This window comes from Pinus tabuliformis, chromosome 4_2, assembly GCF_031772625.1.
Source record: "Pinus tabuliformis cultivar Carrire ecotype Pingquan chromosome 4_2, CPIR1, whole genome shotgun sequence".
NCBI lineage: Eukaryota > Viridiplantae > Streptophyta > Pinopsida > Pinales > Pinaceae > Pinus > Pinus tabuliformis.
Window position 1 is genome coordinate 145,988,028 of NC_142304.1, and position 23,777 is coordinate 146,011,804.

Genomic DNA, 23,777 nt, shown 5'->3' on the forward strand with positions numbered 1-23,777 from the left:
AAGGAAATCTGATGAGGAAGTCTTGGAACATGGTTCTCTAGATCGAAACAGATCAAATTAGAATCAGTGGGATCGATGCCCCTGATAGCTGACAGCAAAGATTTCCGCTATGATGGGCAGCTTTGGAGTACCTCGAGAGCCGACACAGCTGACAGCGCTTGAGAAAAATCTTCAACAATATTGTAATGCTAAGTGGCTCAAGCATCAGGATTGTGCGAGGATTTCCTTAGCACACCTCGAGAGGGTGGCCACGGAGTGGAATGAGGGTTAGGGTGCTCGATTTGTAGAGGGCCAGAACTCAGGGTAGAAGAAGAATATGGAACTTCTTTTTCTTTCCCTATTGTGGGAGTTGGAGTTTGATAATCCTTCAATTGGGTAGCCACATTAATGGGCGTGCTCATCCTGAAAACTTGAGATCTAGAGGAAGCAGATCGGGGTTGGTCTACCATTTGTGTCTATTGAGATGGAAAAGGCTCTTTTAGAAAGCAGGAGTCCCCTTGAGCAATCGACTAACTTTGGATCGTCATGGACAATCCTTAGTATAGTGATCCTCCTCACAAATGAGGCAGGGATACTTAGGTTTCTATTGCGATGATTTGCTGGCAGATAATTTGGTAGGACACTATTTCGGGGCATCGGCTTTAGCCTTTCCTTTGCCTTTCTTTTCTCCTTTCAAGGATTTGTCCACTGTGGTAGACAGGATAGTGTGGACCTCTGAGGTTTTACCAAGGCCTGGAGGGTTTTGAGATGAACTGTTGGGAGCAGTATTCGAGACCGAATTCTATTTGGAAGAAGTTTAGTAGGGGCCTAGGATATTGAACCAATAACTCTATCAACGGGAGGGACAACGTGTGACTTCGATGTCACGGGATTAGGTGATGGCCACGGAGCATTGGGTAATAATTCATATAAGGTGTCAGATTGAGAGTAGACCAGGTCCAAGTACTGGGCATGAGCGATGGATTTCTCTTCAGTGATGCATCCACCCATGGCTATATTGCGAGCAATTGGGGATACGAATGATTTGGTAAACCATTTAGTGAGAAATTGATCAGCTATTTCAAACTTTATCAATCGACGTCTATGTCTCCATTCATGGATATGATTAGATATGTGCGTCGTAGTGTCTTGCTTAAGAGATGTGAGCAGATAGGTGCCCATTTCAAAAGGAACCAGCAGCTGAAAATGTGTGAGAAAGGCCATGGCTAACAAATTGAAGTCATGAAAAGTACTTTGAGGTAGCTCGATGTACCATTTTGTTGCGACACCTGTAAGGGTTCATTGGAAAAGACGAAGATGAATGGAATCATCCACGTATGAGTTCGACGAGCACCAGAGGTGATATGTCATCACATGGGCCTAAGGATCTTCTTTGGCTTTCCCATTGAACTTGGGGCAATCACTTGGTATCTTGGACGACACCGAAGGCCACTATAGCGAATGAAGAATTGGATCATTCGTGAGACGTGATACATCTAGCAACTCAAGTGTAGCTAAGAAAGGTAATTGAGTGTTAAAAGGCATGGGAGGTCAATAAGTGGGTCCATAAGGAGGAGCCCATTCCTGCTGGTAAGGATTTTGACCCCACAGTGGGGCATTTTAGCGATATGGCATCTAAGGCTACCCCCATTACAGATTACCTTGACCAAAGGGAGGATTCAGACCAGGAATACCTTGAAACTATCCATGCACAGGTTGCTGGTAGGCAACGTATGGGCTAAAAGGCTACTAAGCCTATTGACCTTGGACATATGCATATGAGACTTGTTGTCCTGGAACATAGGGCTATTGGGCTTGTTGTCCCTGAACAAGAGGGTTCTCGACTTGCAATCCTTGGGCATAAGGTTGATACGCTTCTTGGCCTTGGACGTAGGGGTTTTGTACCTGGTGCCTTTGACCGGTAGGATTTTAAACTTATTGGCCTTAGACAAGAGGATTATGCACCTACTGTTGCAGGACTTGACCTTGAACCTGTCCGTGCAAGGGTTTCCCTTGTTGATAGGTATACAAGGGTTTTTGCTACCTAGGTTGGTTTTGTTAACCTTACGGTTGCAAAATTTGTCCCTGGGTTTGCAGAGGTTGGCCCTGCGAGGGTATGGGTTGAGAGGTATGCAGAGCATATTGCATCTACTGCTGCACGGTTTGCTGCAACTATTGGAAGGATTGACCTTGTCGTTGTTGCAAGTGACCTTGCTGCGATATAATCTTCCATTACTGTTGCGCAGAAAGCCCTTGCTGCAACAAAGTTACCCTTGCGGTAATAAACGTTCCCCTGGTTGTTACAAAAGCTACCCTTACTATTGCAAGGGTACTTGAACAGTGCCCAGGAAATTACCGAACTGAATCTGGCCATATCTAGGTTGGTACTATCCAAATGAGATGGTGTAAGGTTGATTAACCAATCCTTGAGAACCATATGGAATGTAAGGATTTTGGTATTGGACCTGAGCCCCATAAGGCTTCTGATACTGAACATTGTTCGATCTAGATGGACCACCAGGATTCTGAACTTGTTGGTACTAGACATTGCTTGTTCCAGTAGGGTCAGCAAGGTTGTAAATAATACTAGAGGAGGGCTGGTTTATACCAAGCATGTGAGCTTGTGAACCACTCACACTAGTTGCACCTGACACCATAGATACATTCAGATTCTGCCCCCCAGATGGTGGCACAATCTGGCTACCAACTAACGAGACAGAGGAACTGGCAGAAACAATCTTTGAAACCACTGGTTGCGACTAACGCGTAACTAAGATTGATGATACAAGAGTGTTCGGGATGGTGGGTTGCACCGAGACTGAAGTAACAACTGGTTGGGAGTTCGTGTTCCCGACGAATGGACCTGATGTAGGTCTGACGCCTAATGCCCAAACAAAGTTATGGTAGAGTCATGAGGCACTCGGTGTGCCCAAAAATAAGTGCCCTAAAGACACATAGTTAGGTGGCAAGCTGGTGAGAATACCTTTTGAATAAGGGAAACCCTTGGGAGGAACTGCAACTGTAATTCTTCCCCCTTAATAGTGTGTGGAGTTGAGGCTTCGGACTCATTTGGAGAAGTGACTGGAGCATCGCCCTCTAGTTCCATGTCTGGAAACAAATGACGACAGACAGCTATCCAGAGATTCCAGGTCAAGACCAGTAGATGACCCTTAATCGAAAGTAGGTGGAGGATGAGATGATAATGGTTGAACACTCAAAACAATTGTGAGTTCAACATTTTGATCGTCAAATGACTGTGATAACTCAGGAAGTGGCTCCTTGGACAATCTTTCAAATGGAGGAGAGGAAGAGAAAATGGGTGAACCAGATAGTTCATCCACAATGACCTTGTCTTATCCAACAGAACAAATAACTTCAAGGCTTTAAAATTTCCTTTTAAGGTAACTCACGATTTGGTCAAAAAATCTAACAGGATATTTTGGATTGTGGGAAATCAATTATTTAAAATGCATAAAATACTGATGTTCTTTCATTTTTAAAGAGTTGAGAAAGAAACAAAGATGACTCTATCGCTTTCAATTGGAAACGAGCTCGAAAGGACAAGTGCTCAGATGATATTTTAAGTTTAATGAGTCAAAAAGATCAAATGACTACTTTGGATCATCTAGGTAAATAGGATTACTAGGCAACCGTGAACTGCAGAATACCTCCCGGCGAACCAAGAAGTATGAGTAGGAAATCTCCCCGAATGATGTGTTCAGTGTATCACGTTTGCAAGGTGGTTGAATCAGCTTCCTAAGGATAAAAGGATTGCAGCCTAGTGGGGTCTCCTGTTATATACACGATGGTATGGGGAGCACAAATCCGTGCTAGCGATGTCTAATGCTGAAGCTAACGACAACTGCTAGGTTTACAGACGACGAAACATGTCTCTAGCCTAAACCTTCTAGATGTGATCGTTAATGTCAAATGCACATTAAGTAAATTGAATTAATTTTAGAGTTGATCTTGATTTAAGATTCAGTTTTTAGGTCTTAGCGATGCTACTCGAAAAACATAAAATGAAACTAAATGGGACAAGACCCTTTCAATTCGATGAAATACCTACACTAGAGAGGATAGAAACTACTCAATCAAATTCCAACAATCAAACAATTGAAAACGAAATGATTTTTCACTACTTCACTTTTTGAAAAATAAACTAATGAAAAATGCATTCCAATTCCTAATTTCCTGACAATCACTTATCTATTAGTCCTTTCTAAATGGAAAAATATATCTTCCTTTTCAAATGTTGATGCAATTCTAGTTTCTAAGAGATGCGAATCATAATGAAGCAACAAGCGAGACAAACTTTCACATACAATCTTTCAATGAGAAAATCTTCAAGACTATGAGCTCTTCAAGCAGATGAAAACATGAAAAGATAATTTATTTCAAATTGACGAAGCACCAACTTTGCCAAAACACAAGACCGAAAATGTAATCTATGCTGGAAAAAGACGTTCAAACTAGTAAAAAAAACTTTTTCAAACTTTTGCGAAAAGATGTCAAGGTCATAACAGGGACCAAAAACAAATGCAAAGATCAAACACACCCACAACCGGACTCGATGAGTCCACAAGTTGCTGAATGGGCGACTAGCTAGATGTCCCAGTGTCGCTGGCCACTCAATGACTCAATAAATCAAAAAACAAGATGAAAAGCCTACAAGCAAGCAAAACCAAACAAAAAGTATCTTTCTAGTCAGGGAGAAACACAGTCAAAAGGTTCACAGGGTCAAAAAAACAAGAGCAGAAGACACTCTCCAAGATTGGGGTCTATCCCTAATCTTCACTTACAGGAATCAACGTGACTAAATAACTGACAACAAGCGCCAGAGGCAGGTTGGCGTGACTGTTCCTCTGCAATTCACGTTGATCGGTGCGACTATCATTCAATTAAATGCGCTGTCTGAGGAAACTAAGAAAAAAAAAATCAAAACAGGGACCAGATATACTACTATGATTTTTAGACTTAATCCAGTAAGCAGGAGAAAAGTAACAAAACAAAAGGGAAAATGTGAAACTAGAAAAGTTCTCACGAAATCTTGAAATAAAAAACAAACAAAAAGATGGGATTTCCCCAGCGGAGTCGCCAATTTGTGGTGGAGTAAAATTATAAGTGCGGACATGAACGAATTCCTCTAACCCGATAATGGGTCTAGCCACAACATATACATTCTATGGAAGATTTCCTTATGTTAGAATCAATCAAGAGGGCCTACCTCTTGGTCACTTATCCTACTTGATGATGTCCTCGCTTGCTCGCTCTAGAAATCTCTCACTTCCTTCTTCAAGCTCCTAAAACAAGTAAACAACAACAACACACAAACATAATAATAGACAAATTGCAATTCAACCTACTTAATGAGTCAAGAAGCATCAAGACATGAATATGTAATATTACAAAACATGTAGGAAATCAATCGATAGTTGCATATATTAATATCAAAGAGAGATTACAACCATTCGTCTTGACATCGCAGTCTTCCTCTGACAAGACCAGGTTCCCACACACTTCTTCTAGCACTTCATGATGACTTCAAACAACAATAGTCTAAAGACTCTTCCCTTTAGGCAACACTCCAAACCAAACACACTTCTCCCTCCCACAACGAGATGGCTACAACTAGTAATAACTTTCTTGTCAAATCAAAATAGGATACTCACACTCAGCCAACACTCTAACTAGCTTGTGCTTGGGAAGAAGGGAGGTTTATATAGGAAATATGGATGGGAGATGGATCCTCTTCTCATGGGAGAAGGACTTATCCCTTGAGGTAGTTCCATCATTATAGGGGAAAGGAGCCCAAACTATCATCCTTGACCCCATCCAGCCAAACCATTTACCAGACTTCCGTTACAGAGCTTCTGTAGATGGAAGCTTCAGCTCTAATTTAAAAAACTTTCAATAACAGGACCAACGCAACTGGAACACAGCTCAGTCGCACCGATCGGCTCGGGGAATATTGCTAATCTTTGCACATCGATGTGGGTGAGGCAAAGGTCATTAGCGTCGGTCTTATAAATTGGGAAAAATAGAAGTTTAAGGGGAAATGGTGCAAAATGGAAATGATCTTCTCATGAAGAGGGACATAATGGGATTTTCGCCATGAAGGCAAAGCATGTGGGTTCACTGTAGAGGTCCTCCAGGATCAAGGAATGGGGAGTATAGGGATAGTGACAAAATTCTGTGTAACAAGACTGTCAGGTCCGCATTGCTAGATCCTGTAGAAATTTACGCACGGTTGGTTGAAGGCAAGGTCGGGAACCTAGAGATGAAGAAACAAGCCTTAGCCGAAGCCCTCACTGATGAATACGCCTTAATGGGCAAGGTTCACAATTGGTCAGGAAGTCTAGCTCTAAAAAACCATCAGGTCTACCCGTTAAGAGAACTAATTCAGTCCCTATGTGCCAGCATAAGGGACTGCACAGACTATGCTCAGCTCTAGCAAATAAACGAACAGATCGACATCCTCTAGGCGCAGGTTGACACCATTGAGGAAGAATTGGCAAGGATGAAAAGAATAATCCAAGACCTGCGGCCCCTGGTTCAGATGCACGTCCTTCTCTTGAAGGAGGCCTGCGACTCAAGTGGCCAACAATGGGACGACCTGTAGAGATAGTGGCCAACCACGTTAACATCACAATCGGCCGAGGAATTCACACAATGTGCTGACGCAATCCTCGCCAAATGGGACCTAGAAATTCAATGATACAATGGGTTCAGGCAACAAACAACTATACAGTCCCAGAGTTGGAGACTATGTTTGGAACAGAGGAGCCACAGGGTCAAGAAAGGGCCACAGAAACAAATGCCACACCACAAGCTAGGATCGAGACGAAGGAGATGCCTACTCCACAAGCAAGTATCATAGCAGCAGAGGTGTCGACACAATAGACAGTGGAGACAATGCTGGTAGCAACCTAGACACCACCTATAGAACACACGAAAGTAGCAACGGAACTGCCAGAGATCGAAATGACTTGACTCGAGGACGAGTCAAGAAATTGTGGTCGGGGCTTGTTGGAGCCTTTGTTAATTTTGAATGATTTTGACCAGTTTTAACCAACTATAGGGCAGGAAAGGACAAATGGCAGCAATAGTTGGGTGGTGGAATGAGCAGTTGTAGAGGACTGATGGCAAGGTGGTAGCGGAAGGAAAAGGTAGCCGAGGAGACGGAAAGGCACAAAAGCAACCAAGGGATCAAGTAGCCAAGCGAGAACTGGCAGTCCAGGTAGCCAGAAAGGATATAAAAGGGGAAGAACAGAAAGGAAGAAGGTTGTTGTTGAACCCGCCAGACGCAGGAGGAATTGGTTACCGAGGAGGTATGCAGATGTAGAGTCTGAAGCAGGAAGAGCTGGGAGCTGAGGAACTAGGTTGCGGAGTTGATCTGACCCGAGCTACTAAGCCGGGTATTATATGTACTGTTTATGGTGAGATGCTAGGTTATGATGTACTTTGTCCTATTGATTTAATGTAATCATAGTTGATGGTTGTCAAGACTTATATTGCATTGTGCATCGTGTTTTGTGGGCTTATTAAAATTTTAAATAGTCTGCTTGTTGCATGAATATGGTGATTACTAGATTGATACTAGAATGTTGTTAGTTCTGTGTTATTTATGATGGATCCATGTGTATGAGTTTTGGGTATTTTTATTTATGTTTCATGTATTATGGATGCATATGTGTATGATCGCCTGTGCCCGATTAACATTCTCTCGATCCCATGCCTAACACTTCTCCCCTTTGGTCGTGACGCGCTTCGGGTGAGACTCCTTGCCCTTCGGGGTGAAGTGAAAATGCCAGCGTTGTCCTAGACTACAACGGACCACTGTTGGCCTCCCGTGCCTGAACTCGGGGTCTTTTCACCAGATGACTCTTTCAAGCCAACATGGAAATAATGAGGAAGGTCTAAATAAGTGTTTTCTCAAGCATGTCCCAAAACTTGAGAAGAAGGAATTAGTAGCAACAACAATATCCATTGAAACCTTTATTGGTCTGCAATGAACGAAACAACACTATTCTGTGAAGGATGCCTTAGTGTTTTTTAGCAAAGGTTGGTGTGGGATTTGTAAATCTGACCTGGTTGTTTATAAATTACACTTTTTTTGAACATTGCATAAATTCAACATATGTTGAAAGAAAATTTACAATGGATGAGGGTAATCATTTGAAGTATGAACCAACCAACAGATCTCCTTCAGTTTTCCAAAGAGACTGTACCTTAAATAATTGCAATCCACTCTTGAAATATTCAAATCGAAAGCAAAGGGAGCTATATCTAGCATTACTATTATTCCCAACTGAAAGGGTAGATGACCCTATTGCTAGTGAAGGGGACATATCAGTTCAATTTTTAGCTTTATATGGAAGTGTTTCTAATCATCTTCATGACCTAGGAGGTGTTCTTTGGAATGAGATGCAACAGAGTAGAGGAAGCCTTAATACATATGCACCCTAGACATTGTCTTCTATTCCCATTCAAATTGAAGCTCCTCTCCGCATGCATAGAAAAGGCCCTGAGCAATTGTGGTCTATATGTGGACAGTATGGAATCAATCAATTTCAAGAGGAGAATAACATAAATCTTAGTTTGTAGAAGGAACCCGAAAATCCCAAGTTGAATCAGTACTCATGGCCTCTGAAATGTTCCATGGTGTATATCCCTTCAAGAATTTCATTATCATAAAGGCAAACTTTTATGAGGACTTTCAAGACAAGCCTCCTCCATTAGGTGATCTGCCTAAAACACATATGCAACTATAATCACTTTTAAGACCCACACTTATCTGATTCGACAGGCCAATTATTTTAAAAGATAATCCTTTCCTGAGTTTGACATGTGTTTCTAATCTTGAAGGCTTTCTTGAAGTACTTTCTAGTAATGAATCTAGTGGGGGACTGAAACAAGAGGAGCCTATGAAAGCATTGCAGTTTTTTAGCGAAATAGCACCCTTGTTAAGAGTGAAAATAGAAAGGATACGATTTTCATTGTTGTGGCTGATGACACTTGTGAAGGGCATAATTTCAAAAGGAACAAAGTTGTTATATAACATCTTAAAATAAGATTAGGGGATGCAGTGCAGGCTCATGAACACTAATATGTTAGGAATGGGAAGCATGTGTATATTCTGCCTATGTATGAACCTGTTATTTTTATGTTACATATAGAGAGTCAATCTAGTAACCTTGAACATACACTAGCAGTTGTTTCTTCTGTCAGAGACCCATAATATCTATTGTTAAGAAAAGTTAATAGTGTCCTTAAAACTTTACCTGATATGCTTGATATGGCTCCTTGGGAGGCAACTGGTAATAATCGCAAGTTAGATGATTATTTAAAGAAAGATGATGAGAAGATGGGACAAAGTCACCTATGTGCTACAATGAATCCAAGCATAAAAAAATTATGTGCCGAGTAAGCTCAAACCCAACACATATTACAACTCCATCGCAACGCATGTGTATGTTAGTGTCATAAAAAAATATGACTATTACAAAAGAATCAAACAAAAGGGATAATACAAAAGTGAAGAAGATATAACTTTACACTAAAGTAGAAACTATAACTAGCTTGAATCAACTATAGAAATCATCTTCCATAAAGGAATAAGTCCTAAGAAGGCTTGAATTTCCACTTATGGTACCGGACAAAGAAAATGAATAGAAGCTTCTTACTACATTTAGAATATCTGTGGATGCAAAAGAGGGTACAAATACTAAGGTATCAACAACAGACAGGGCGAAGATAATTTTGGCCCTCACATCTCCATATTCTAAACCTGGTGATTTTAGGAGACTTGGTCATACCTTCCCTCTAAAATACAGAGAAGGGGGAGTCCTACAGAGATCTGGTCATACAGAAGCATCCGCAGATCTGCCAACATTAGCAAGATTAAATCCTACTGCAGTGCTTTATGAGATAGTTGATGATGATGGTTCAATGGCTCACTTACCAAGGTTGCAAAAATTTGCAAAGGAGCATAATTTACCACTTATATCTATTGCATATCTCATTGGTTACAGGAAGAAATGTGAAAAGTTGGTTGAACTAAGTGCTATTGTTAGGTTGCCTACAATGTCGGGACCATTTCAAGCATATTGCTACCATTCAAAGTGGGAAGGCATGGAACATATTGCCATGGTTAAGAGTAACATGGGTGATGGACTAGATGTATTGGTGAGGGTTCATTCTAAATGTCTCATGGGAGATATCTTTGGGTTGGCTAGGTGTGACTATGAAAACCAACTGGAACTAACTATGCAACAGATTGAGCTAGCTGGGAGAGGAGTGTTGGTTTACTTGTGTCATGAGGATATTGGTATTGGTTTGGGACATAAAATGTCAGCTTACAATCTTCGTGATGAAAGCCAAATATTGTTGAAGCTAATGTGCCTCTTGTTGGCTGCTTGTTGACTCCCATGAATAACAGTGCTAAGGAATCTAAAAAGCAACCCAACCTTCACATGTTTCTTAGCAGATTGAACAAGAGGAGCAGCAAATGTTTTTACAAATGCAGGTTCTCTTAGTGCTTTTGATATGACATCCTCCACAACTGCTTGAGATGGTTGGTCATCATATATGAACAAGGTCTTCATGATTATATCAACTAATAGTCTATGGGTAGCTACCAGGAACCCTGGAGTCTATTGGTAGCTTTTTCCTTGTCATAATATTTATAAAGATGAGGCCTTCATTACATGTGCCAAAGTTTATATTGATATCAGCATGGGAAAGATCTTGCCAAGTGTGATTCACTTGAGACATGTACTATTTTGTACAAACAGACTCTAAGCACTAGTGACATAATAAAAGAGTTTGAAGTAATTCGAAGGGAATTAAAGAAAATATCCAGAGAAGTGAAGACCAGGAGATAAAATGGGAAGTAAAAAACATAGAGAGGAGGAAAAAACAAAGGAAATAATAATGCAAAAATAGGAAATCTTGGAAAGACCACTTAATTCCACTAAAAGTCAAAAAACTGAAGAAATAAAAAATACTCCTTCCAAAAAGGAAAGGGACAATAAGGATATCAGTACACATGGTAAGATCTAGCAGTAATTTGTGGCTTCACCAAGAGTATGAGGTTGATTTCAAGCATAATGATAATAGATTTTGTAGCAAAATAGACAAATGTGATATGTCCAACAGTGTGTTGTGGATGAGAATCGAAACTAGGTGCAAATCATGGGTGATTTTGAAAGGGTAAATACACTTCAACTGCTGCAAATTAGCCAAAAGGAAGGATTGTTGTAATTGATTTTGTACACTACCCATAATTATGTGCCTTACACTTCTTGTACAAACACCCCTAATGATTTCCAAGGATGCATATCCCTTTGCACACTAATTTTCCAAATGCCCTGTTTCAGAGAAGATATTACAATTCAAAGGGACGTTTTCATATTCAAATATGTTTCTCCCACAAATAGTCCTTTAGCTTCAAGTGGAGTTAAAGTCGGTAAAGGTTAATTCCAGCTTAAAATCCATACCCAATATTGTGTATAAGACATTGGTTCGTTCTATTGTGAGCTTTGTTGGCATCAAATAAGAACCCAAAGTTTTGCACCCAAGAAAATACACATTCATGCCAAGGCTCTAGTAGTAAGCTGGGGAGGCTAACCCACACTGTGATAGAAGATAACAACTCTTCAAAGTGATAAAATATCAAGCTCTATAGTTTCATAAACAAATAAACCTAACTAACCATTCCTATCATCCGTGGATGCTCTTCAAATGGTAAGCCTCTGTCTGTAAGATTTGAGAATAAAAACAAGAAATATTCCATCAAGATAACTCTTACTACCACACAATGTTTACAGGGTTTGTCATTAAATTTGATCCATTTAGACACTATATCAACAAATTATTGGAATAACTACCACATCTCTGGCAATTGATCCCATAGACTAATTGTTATCCTAGGAACATGGGATTAACTATTCCTGCAAGATGACATTACTAATTTATCATGCATACATGAGAATGGACTATATCATTTATCAGTGACAAAAATAGAACTTATAAAGTCATAAAATTATTTCATCTAACACAGTTATGTATGAAGACTTGAGTCTTAGACTCTTACAGAAAATGTCACATGTCATTCTTGATGTATGTATGAGTAATTGTCAGGGTAGGTGTCCCCATGTGTGGGTGCACATCTCACATATTTGGTAGGGGAATGACAACATATCCTCCCAGGCTGGTGGGAATCCCCAACCAACAAATAAATGCATGATTGGTGGGCCTTGTTACCCATCATATGGCATGAGAATTAATCTAGTTGAAAACCCCAACCAAGCAAGTTTCACTTGGAGAATTTTGGCTCTCTAGCTTGTTACCTCTCATGTTATATGAGGCCTACACTTGTGAATATTTCCACTACTCTTGTCATTTCCATCACAAGGGGAGATTTACAGGTTGACCTTTAGATGGCCCTAGAGTTTTGATTGCATTTGATGAGGTTTTGGTGATGGCCTCATCCCAATAGCCAACAAGCATGTCTGTTTTGTTCAATTCCCTCACAATCTACTAGAACTTCTACCCAAAATTCTACAACTTTTGGTGCCTCTAAGATGGTTCTTGTGTCAAAGAAAACTCTAGAAAGTGCACTAGTAGACAAAATGTCCAAAAACTTATTATTACAAGAAAAACATGACCAACAACCTACAAAAGATGAAAATTATAATGAGACCATCTACTACTGTCAGAACTATAGAAGTAATGGGCATATACAAATTTGTTAGAATTATAGGTTAATGATTTATCATATGAAACCAAAAAAATTGTATTCACAGAAATAAGAAGGACAAAGGAATTAACTACTAAGCAAATGAGTTCACTTTCGAATAGTGTGTAGAGTGCTAAAATATTTTTTGGATAAGCTGAAGGAATTTAGGAAACTCCATTGGGATAAACTAAAATACAATGACTTCCAACCTTTCAATATAAATGATCATGTGGCAAGAAAACTTGCTTAAAAAATGTCAAATAGCTCACCAAAGTAGTAAGTGTGCTTAAGTAACAACTCCTATATACCTAGGAGATCACACAATGTTGCAATAACCTAAGACTTTGTTGAAGGTTTTTAAGAATTGCTTTAGAAAGAACATATATTTCCTTCAGATAAATATTTTTTTTTCTCGGTAAAAGACTAAACTATTATATTATGTACAGGAGTCAAAAATACATCATGGTGAAACAAGAGAGAATCAGGCTCTGGGTATGTCACCCGAGAGCAATTGAGGCATCCAAAAAACTAGCCCACGCAGGGGCGCCAGACACAAAAGCCAGACTTCCATAAGAGCACGCCCACGCAGGGGCACCAACCATTTCATCCCACGCAGGGGAGACTGACCTTACCCAAATCATTAACACAAAATTCAGGAACAGGGACATTAAACCAGGGCACGAAAGAGACCAGAAGCATTGTTACTATAACTGAGTCAAAAAACAAACAGCAGAAGACACCAGAAGACCAAACAAAAAGCCATAGGAACCTTGTGCACGGGCGTCATCAATCATCCATTTGCACTTCCTCTACCCGGCACCAGCCATAGGCTTCTCTTTCAGCAGCAGTGGGAAAGGTGTCTTCCTCCTCGCCAGTTCCCGCCCTCTGTTCTTGCTTGCGTTGCTTTGCATTTTCCGGATCTGAGGCCGCACCTTTACCCTCCTGCTCCTTATCAGCTTCAGGGGCCTCTGCTTCATGCTTCTGATTGTCAGTCTTCCTCTGCCCCTATTCATCCATGGTGTCCTCATCTTCCCGGTCATTTTCTATGAACAAGACTGAGACATGCACGCTGATCCGCGGATTGTTCATGGCACTGCGGAAATTGAAGATAGCCGAACCAAAGGCAAGCAAGGCATTCGAGATCAAAGCCCCTGCATCCATGAATTGGCTGGAATGGAGGGGGTTAGCGCCAGTGGAGCGAGCAATGTTGCAGTGGCAGCAATGGACAACATTGTCCGCTTCATGATTGTGCGAGATTCCCCCTATGGAAGTGCCTCGGCGGCTAAGCAGATGCTGTCGAGGTCTCACCATTCTCGCAGGAGGCAAGGGCAAGATATTCCAATAGACCACGGGGTAATCCAGACCCCCTGCAACCAGACCCCCTGCAACCAAAGCCGTCTGAGGGATGAACCAAACAGACGGAGGAGATATCCCGATAGAGACGGAGAGGCCAAGCAACTGCATTACCACCAACATTCTCTGATTCCATACAACGATATCCCTTATGACTTCACCGGCCCTGCGTTGGAGCTCCCCCGCCATAACTGCTGTCGTCGCCTGAGCCAAATTACCTCGCGGAGAATTAACTAACCCCTGCCATTCCACCTTATACCATCTGCGATCGATAGCTTTATTGTCTATGGCTGCCACGTGATGGCCATGGGCCGACATATGGCCATCCCCCATTGCCTGTCCCATCTCAGTTAACACCCGCATCCGGGGGAGCTGCGTCTTTCTAGACCAGTCGAGAGCACTCTTGAGCCTTGTCATGTGTTAAAATAGTGTTCAGCTGCCCTGTGATTAGAGAGTGGTCAGTGTCCACTCCTACATTGGCCATGAAGTCTGCAACCTTGTTTCCCTCCCGTCTTGTGTGTGTGAAGGTGGTTGCTCTGTTGTTATGGAGCTCACGTTCTATGGCTTCCAGTCTTGCTTCAAGCCTCCAGCTGGTGGCTATTTTCCTGGCCTGAGATCCATTAAGGATTTTTTTGGCCATGTTTATGAGGATCTGAGAATCTCCTTCCACCTCCATGGGGTGAAAGTTGTGTCCCCCACAAGTAGTAATCCCCGCCATAGACCCTCTAGCTCAGCTGAGTTGTTGGTGTCCCATCCAATGTTTCCGAAATACAGCATCAGGGGAACACCTTCATGATTCCTTATTATTCCTCCAAAGCTTGCGAGACCGGGATTCCCTTTTGAGGCACCATCAAAGTTGAGTTTGAATGTATACTTTGGTGGGGGCTTCCATGTATTCTGATTTTTATTGCTGGTTTTAGAGTGGTCCAGCTTGTGAGAGCCTTGAGTATGATGAATTTGCCAGTTGTCCATAATGGTTTTTTCATTGGCTAGCGTAGGCCAGTCCTCCTCCTTCCAGGGTTTTAGCATAAGAGTATCTTGAAGATTTCTGCAGAGAAGGTTCCAAATGCTGTCTATCGAGGAGTACTGATTTTTAAAAATACGCTTGTTTCGCTCTTTCCATATGCTCCACAAAACTAGCCCGGGAACTAGTCTCCAAAGATGATTGAGGATTTCACTCTTGTAAGGGTCCTGTTGCCACTGACGTATAGAATTCGTGATTTCATTCTCAAGTCTACATCTTCTTTGACACCGAAAGCTCACCTTTTCCCAAAGTTGATTTTCCAGGGGGCAAGAGTCCAACAGATGTTGGAGAGTTTCCTCATGGGCGTTGCAATTGAAATAGATGGAGGGGCCATGAAAGTTTCTTCTTCTAAGCTTGTCCCAAGTTAGAATTCTCTGATGTCCTACCAACCAGAGAAAGTAACAGATTTTGGGCCAGGAGCCAGAACTTCATATTTTACTCCAAATAGGGTCCTGGGGAACGGAGTCATTGCATATGATTTTGTAGGCCTCAGACGTGGTGAAAGCTCCTTTCGGTTGGTATCCCCACCTTAGAATGTCTCTACTCTCATCGCACCTAATTTTCCTTTTGCTGAGTTCCCTTTCCAGCTCCATGGAAATTTGGAGATCTTCATTTGTGAGCGCATGGTTACCCGGTTTCCATATCCTGAAGCCCTTCTCAGATTCCTGAGCTCAGTGCTGCCTAATCTTAGCTTGCTGTGTCTCCTCCTCAATGGTGTCTGGTGGTAGGTTCAAAATATTGCTAAGAATAAGCATTTGGTTCCAGGCGTCTGTCCAAAAATTAGTGGTGTGACCGTTTCTTACCTCCCAGAAACTGTGTTGCTGAATCATTTGATAGTGTTCTTTGGCTGCATTCCAAATTAGCGATCCTTTATCATTGGGCTTTAATCTAATGAGTTCTTCCTGGGGTCGATGATTGGCATACTTTGCCGTCCATAATATGACCCAGGGTTTACCTGGATTGGTGAGCCATTGCCACCATATTTTGGCTCCCATGATGGCATTGTTGTGCTCGGGATCTCTTAGACCAATGCCTCCTTTTGCTTTTGGTTTGCATACAGTGCTCCACTTTACCAGTGCCCATTTGTGATTAGTTGCATTGCTGCCCCAAAGGAAGCCTCTCTGAATATTCCTTAGTCTTTTTAGGACCCACTTTGGTGCAGCTAGGATGGAAAATAAGTACAGCGGCATTGCTTGAAGAACGACCTTTATGAGCACTACGCGGCTGAATAAGTTCAAAGCTCTGTGCGTCCATTGGTTGAGACGGGATTCAAGCTTTTCAATAAGGTTGATCCATGAGGAGTGCTTGATGGCGGAGACAATAAGGGGGGCCCCAAGGTATTTGGAGGGAAGGGTGGAAATAGGGAACCCCAAGATGCGGACTATAGCAGACTTGACAACCGGAGGGGTATTAAAGAAGAAGATCTGTGATTTGGAACAATTGATGCTGGTTCCAGAGGATTTGGTGAAGTCATTGAGCAGGGCTTTAAATCTAGAGGCTTCTTGAACGGAGGGGTAACCAAAGAGCATGGTGTCATCAACAAATTGCTGATGGGAAATGGCAGGCAATTGATGAATGGAGAGACCTCTAAGCTGATGAGTGTGAAGGGCATTATTAATGTGACGTCCCAGTACTTCAGCCATTAATACAAAGAGGAAGGGGGAGAGAGGGTCCCCTTGCCTTATGCCTCGGGAGGGGGCGAAGGGTCGAGAGGGGATCCCATTCACAAGAATGGAAAAGCTAGTGGAGGAGATAAGGCTTATAACCCAGGGAATCCATGTGGGACTAAACCGAAAACAGTTAGCATTTGCTGTACATAATCCCAGCTGAGTTTATCAAATGCTTTGGAAAGATCAAGTTTTAGGAGCATACATGTCTGTTTTGAGTGCTTGAGAGTGTGTATGATCTCATGTGAGAGGATGATGCCGTCCATGATCTGTCTCCCCTCCACATATCCTGACTGTTCCGGAGAAATGAGCATTGGCAAGAGGGGCTTTAGCCTGTTTGCAATGACTGTGGAGATGACTTTGTATATTATGTTGCAGAGTGCGATCGGTCTGAATTTGTCTGGTTTGATCGAGTCCTCCTCTTTTGGGATTAAGGCTATGAAGGTGGAGTTAAGTGAGGGAAGCAGCCAGTGATTCACTCGCGATTCCTCAACCACTTCCCATACTTCCAATTTTATCAGTTCCCAGAACTTGTGAAAGAAAGTGGTGGTGAAATCGTCTCGGCCAGGAGCTTTACCTTATTTAAGCTGAGCCATAGCTACGTCCACTTCCTGTGTTTGAATTGGACTAAGGAGGAGTTCATTGTGCTCCGCTGTGATTAATTTTGGCACATTGCGTATGATTCTTTCAATTGCAGGACGTCTGTTGATATCAGGCTCTTGATGGACTTGCTTGAAGTGATTGAGGAATTCCTTCTCAATTTCTTCGTGTTGTTCCACCCTTTCTCCTCCTGACTTTTGAATGTAAGGGATATTATTGCACATTCTACGCTGCACAGTGGTTCTGTGAAAGAATTTGGTGTTTCGTTCTCCCTCTTTTAACCATCTGATTCTAGACTTTTGCTTCCAGTATATCTCCTCCTACTTTCTTCTCTCCTCAAGCTGATTGTGGATGAGCTGCTCCTGCTTAAGGGTTCTCTCTGTGTGGCCTTCTGTACTTATTTCTTGCTGCAGTTCCTTCAGGGCTTTTTGAATATCATGTTGCGCATTGAAGATGTTTCCAAAGGTCTCTCTGTTCCATCGCTTGAGGCATAGCTTTAGATGTTTGAGTTTCTGTTGGAACTGGTACATCTTGGAGCCGTCTGGAGGCCTGAAGGATGTCCATATAGAGTGAACCAAATCTTTCAGTGAGGGATGGGTGAACCAAAATTCCTCGAAGCGAAAAGGTCTTCTTGTGGTGCTGCCAGGACGTTGCCATTGAAGGGCAACCGGCCAGTGATCGGATCCTGAGTGTGGAAGAATGGTTGCCGAGAAGTCTCCCCTTAGGTGAATCAAGTTGTCTAAGATTAGAAACCGATCTAGCTTGGAGGCTATTTGATGCTTGCCTGCTCTTCGGTTGCTCCACGTAAAAGTGCCATTGCAAAAATGTAAATCTATCAGGGATGCGTTCTGGATAAAGTCTTTAAAGTGGGTATTTTCCTGTTCCAACCTGTTTCTGCCTCCAATCTTTTCCTCCAATTTTGTTATCATGTTAAAATCCCCTCCAACAATCCAGAGTGGGTGCCTTCTATTGGAGTTAAGAGCTTCTATGGTGTGGAGGAGAGCAATTTTTTCCTTTGCTTCCTGAGGGAAGTATACATTCGAGAGATTCCCATGTATATTCGTGCCTATTATGTGGAAAGCAGCCTAAATTAGACTATGTGAAGCATGAAAGTCCGTGAGGGTAAGTGCTTGAGAGTTCCATGCGATAGCTAGCCCCCCAGATGCACCAGAGGCATCCACAGCCACCGATTGACATCCTGGCCAGGCTTTAGAGAGGATCATTTCTAGAGTTGAGCTGTTACATTTTGTCTCTTGGAGAAAGCATATTTGCGGCTTTTCCATTCTTAACATATTTTTTAGCATTCTGAGTTTTCCTGGGCTATTGAGCCCCCTTAGGTTCCATGAAATGAGCTTCATGATTCACTATTGGTAGAGGGCTTGTAGTACTTCGTAAGCTTAGCATACCTGCCTGAGTCTACCAGGATCTTCCCTACCGCTATTGTTCTTTGGAGATCAGTTCTTCTTCCTCTTTTTTTGGAGTCTTTTGGAGTTTGGCCTAAATCCCATTGGCTTCCTGCTTGGATGCCAAGCTGGTGCTGATGGTATGCTCTGGAAATAACCATTTCCAGTTTGTTAAGCTGAAACTTTGGGATGCTTTCATAAGCTTCCTTTTTGCATGTTACTTCTAGTTCTAATATGTCTAGTCCATTTAGATCTATACTCTCCGGTTCTTCCTCCATGCGATGCATCTGGTTGTCTTCCTCCGTGGGCATGTTTGGGCTTTGGAGAGGGTCTGAGGATCCGTCAACCTCCATTTCATTTTCTTTTTCCCCTTACTTTTCCTTGCTTTTCGAGGGGTTATCTGGGGCTGCTTTGGTTGGAGGTGGATCCGAGGAGGGGGCTGGAGGAGGTGGCTGGGTGGAGGAGGAAGGGATATCAGAGTTGGGGGGAGAGGATGTGTTTTTCTCTTCTGTTGGTTGAGCCAGGATTCCAAAGCTGTTTTTGACCGCAGGGTCAGAGGTATTATTTTGCTGGGGTTTCTTCCCTGTTGTTGATTTTTTATGAGCTCGTTTGCGAGTAGGGGCTTTGGTGAAGCCATCATGGGTCAGAGAGTCAGAGGGGTTAGGGGCAGTAGCTTTGAAATTTAGGGGGAAATCTCTAAAAAGATGCCCTATGGAATGGCATTTGCGGCATCGAAACGGGACATGTTCATAGTCTAAGGGTTGAATCCATTCATAGTCACGGTGAGAGAGACTTACCGATTCTGGCAGAGATTTGTCCAGATGCATGAAGACGCAGATGCGGGCGTATGATGTGTATCTACGCATTTTAATTTCTTCAGTAGCCTTTATGTATTCCCCCAGACCATTTCCAATGTTTCTCAGGATATCCTCGCCCCAGTACTCATCTGGGAGTGAGTATAGTCTTATCCAAACCGGAGCCCATGTGAGGTCCTCCTTATCCGGGTTGAATCTGGGTGCCCAGTCCCTTAAGTATAAGCCGGCTGAGTTGAAGAAGTAGGGTCCCTCAACTAGGATTCTGTATTTGTCTTCCAGGCAAAAGAAGATCGCTGTGAAGAATCCTTTTGGGCCTAGCTGCAGAGTTACATCGCCCTTAGGCTTCCATTTCGCTGCGATCTAACTGTGTAGGGATTTCTCCGTCGGCCAAAACCCTATAAATTTTCTGATGAGCGCATGATCTGTCATAAACTAGATTCTTTCTTCTATTTTTTCTCCCGACAGTTCGATTCTGGGTCGATCTGTTGCTATTGGTTTGCAGATGGTCGAGGAGACCTTCGGGGTATCATCTGGTCGGTTATTCCGCCCTGTTTCTTCATCCGCTTTAGTTTCCAGTTTGTCCTTGTCATTGCGCTCATGCCGGCGCGAGATCTACTGGTTGATCACCTTCTCGTTGATCGATCCAAAGATATCGTTCTTTCGGTTTGGTGCTGTGATTTGTTTTCCATGGGGGAGGTCGTCGTAACCCCCCCGGGGGTTATCCATTTGCCCTTTGTTCCCTTACAATGCAGTTCAGTGATTTCTGGGTGCAGGGTCAGGTCCGCGATGGCTGTCTGCGCAGATCAGGCTGTGCCGTCTGAGTATAGTACAAAACCCTAGCAGTCAGGTTCCAGTTCGCCAGTCCTTCAGATAAATATTAGGAAAGTGACTTGAAATGATTAGCTTCTGCAATTTGGACAATATTTTGATTATCATCTAATAAAGTATTGTGAGATTCCCAACAATCCTCTATAGCATGGGGTCTTTACTATTAAGCAAGGTGACTCTAGAGAATGGGTCTTCATTATTAAGCATGGTGACTAGTAGAAGAATACAGTCTTGAACTCTATATTTTGTTGCCAATATTTTTTATTTACTGACAACTCTAATAGTAACACCACTTCTTTCTTCCCTTCCTCTATATCCCATGCTAACGCACCCAAGGGAATGCTAGATTTGTTATCACTTTTCATCAAGCACACTTAAGAGGAACTAGTTTTGATAGGTGACAACCAGACATTCCTAAGACACTTGAGGGACATCTGCCCATCCTCAAGGACATTTACATCACCAATTTTCTGGGATGTGGGTAACATCCCAAAAGAAAATGAGATGTCCCCAAAACTGCTACCCAAAATGATACAACTTCTGGTGCCTCTAAGCTGGTTCCAGTGTTAGAGAAACCCCCAAAAATGCACCAGCAGACAAAATGTACAAAAACATATTATTACAAGAAAAACGTGGCCAACAACCTACAAAAGACGTATGATAAAAGGGATGAACGATAAAAGGAAACCATACAATACGCAACCAATACCATCTACTACTATCATAACTATAGAAGTAATGGGCATATACTGATTTGTTAGATTTATAGGTTAATGATTAATCATAAGACACCAAACAAATTATATTCACACAAATGAGAAGGAAAAGGAATCAATTGCTAAGAAAATGACTTCACTTTCCAATAGCATGTAGAGTGCTAAAATATTTGTTGGATAAGTTTAAGGAATTTAGGCAACTCCATTGGGATAAACTAAAATACAACAGCTTCCAACATTTCAATATTAATGATAATGTGGCAAGAAAACTTGCTTAACAAATGTCAAATAGCTGACCAAAGTAGTAAGTATGCTTAAGTAACAACTCCTATATACCTAGGAGGTAACACAATTTTGCAATAACCTGAGACTTTGTTGAAGGTTTTTAAGAATTCCTTCAAAAAGAACATATATTGCCTTCAAACAAATATTAGGAAAGTGACTTGAAATTATTATCTTTTGCAATTTGGACAATATTTTGATTATCATCTAATAAAGTATTGTGAGATTCTCAACAATCCTCTACATCATGGGGTCTTTACTATTAAGCAAGGAGACTCTAGAGAATGGGTCTCATTATTAAGCATGGTGACTAGTAGAAGAATACAGTCTTGAACTCTATATTTTGTTGCCAATATTTTTTATTTACTGATAGCTCTAATAGTAACACCACTGCTTGCTTTCCTTCCTTTGTATCCCATGCTAGCACACCCAAGGGAATTCTAGATTTGTTTTCACTTTTCATCAAGCGCACTTAAGAGGAACTAGTTTTGACAGGTGGAAATCAAACATTCCTAAGACAGTTGAGGGACATTTGCCCATCCTCAGGGACATTTACATCACCAATTTTTTGGGATGTGGGTAACATCCCAAAAGAAAAAGAGATGTCCCCAATAGTTTCCTTGTACCTCATGGATAGGGAAACAATAAAGTCTAAGCCAATCCACTTTCATTTTTCATTTGATGGTGGCTAGATCCATTCAGGGTGGGTTGACAACAAGCATAGATCCATTGATTGCTCCATTAGTGGATGCATCCCTTATAGGTGGGACACATCCTTAATGCAACTAGGTCCCATCCAAGATAAAGGAGACAAGGATAAAAAAAAATCTCATGCATACATGAGAATGGACTATATCATTTATCAGTGAAAGAAATAGAACACATAAAATCATAAAAGTAGTTCATCTAGCACATTTATGTATGAAGACTTGAGTCTTAGACTCTTACAAAAATTGTCACATGTCACTTTTGATGTATGTATGAGTAATTGTCAAGGTAGGTGTCCCCATGTGTGGGTGAACATGTCACGTATTTGGTAGGGGAATGACAACATATCCTCCCAAGATGGTGGACATCCCCAACCAATAAATAAATGCATGATTGGTGAGCCCTGTTACCCATCATATGGCATGTGAATTAATCCAATTGAAGACCCCACCCAAGCAGGCTGCACTTGGAGAATTTGGCTCTCTGGCTTGTTACCTCTCATGTTATATGAGGCCTACACTTGTGAATGTTTTCACTACTCTTGTCATTTCCATCACAAAGGGAGGTTTACAGGTTGACCTTTAGATGACCCTAGAGTCGTGATTGCATTTGATGAGGTTATTTATGTAGTAAGCATAAATGGCTTGATGATGTTGATGTTTGGGTTGCCTTGATGATGATTATTTTCTTTTCATACTAGTTGACTTAGTTGTGAAGCCCCTATGATCATTAGATGGTTAATGATACATGTTGATGTATGACTCACTTGATGAAATTCCATATCATTTTTGGCCTAAACCAACATCGTTTTCACATAATCATTTCAATAGTTTCATGATGGTGTACAAAAATCTACCATTATCCTCCTGTTATCACTTGAATTGTGTAGGTTTTAACCCCGTACAAAAATTACCTGCATACGAATTCTAAGACACAAAAAATAAAAAATGTGAGAGCATAACTCATAAAACACATATACATAGAGATTTTCCCCTGGATCCCAAAACCGAGACTACCAGCTTGATTTTTCATTATTTTCCTTTCAATTTTATAATACATATTTATACATGCCGAAGCATCCAATACCATGGACCGAAAACCATCATGTCCAATACCATGGACCAAAAACCATCGCATCCAAAAACATGTGCGAAAATCATGCACAAAACCATAGGTGGGTCTGCCCAACCTAACATAGGGTCCAAAACCAAAATTTTCTAGGGCACTACCCCGAACCCCATAAAGTGGGGTTACGGGTACACGTCAAACCCCCTGTGACCCCCCTCGCTACACAATTGGTGCAACGAAGGGGGTGCTCCGCCCCCCCTCTAACCCCCCAGTTAACTACATGGGCTAGTCGTGGAAAGAATATAACACAACCCAACATTCTCCCACTTGTTGTTTTCTTTCCACAGGGGGCCACAAGAGAGCTTAGTCATTTTTTCCAGCCTTGAAATGCCCATTTTTTCTATACACTAAGAGAACTTCTCAGAGCTCACAGATTTTGTCAATGCATCTGTAGTATTCTTCAAAGTGTCCACCTTTACCAGCAACACCTTTTTTTCTTCTATCATATCCCTCACAAAGTGATACTGAACATCAATGTTCTTTGTCTGCTAAGAAAATTGCACTTTGGCTCTCACAGTCTATCCTTATAGCT

General features: G+C 41.8%; 1 protein-coding gene and 1 pseudogene across 1 annotated transcript; one reads left to right on the forward strand and one right to left on the reverse strand.

Moving 5' to 3' along the window:
- LOC149168627 (bifunctional riboflavin biosynthesis protein RIBA 1, chloroplastic pseudogene) overlaps window positions 1-10,517 on the forward strand; it is a 58,637-nt pseudogene extending 48,120 nt beyond the window's left edge.
- A 7,168-nt stretch (window positions 10,518-17,685) lies between these two features.
- On the reverse strand, window positions 17,686-18,294 carry LOC149168628 (uncharacterized). The gene has a single exon (XM_089424937.1). The coding sequence runs from the start codon at window positions 18,292-18,294 to the stop codon at window positions 17,686-17,688; it is 609 nt and encodes a 202-aa protein (XP_089281063.1).
- Window positions 18,295-23,777: the final 5,483 nt, after the last annotated feature.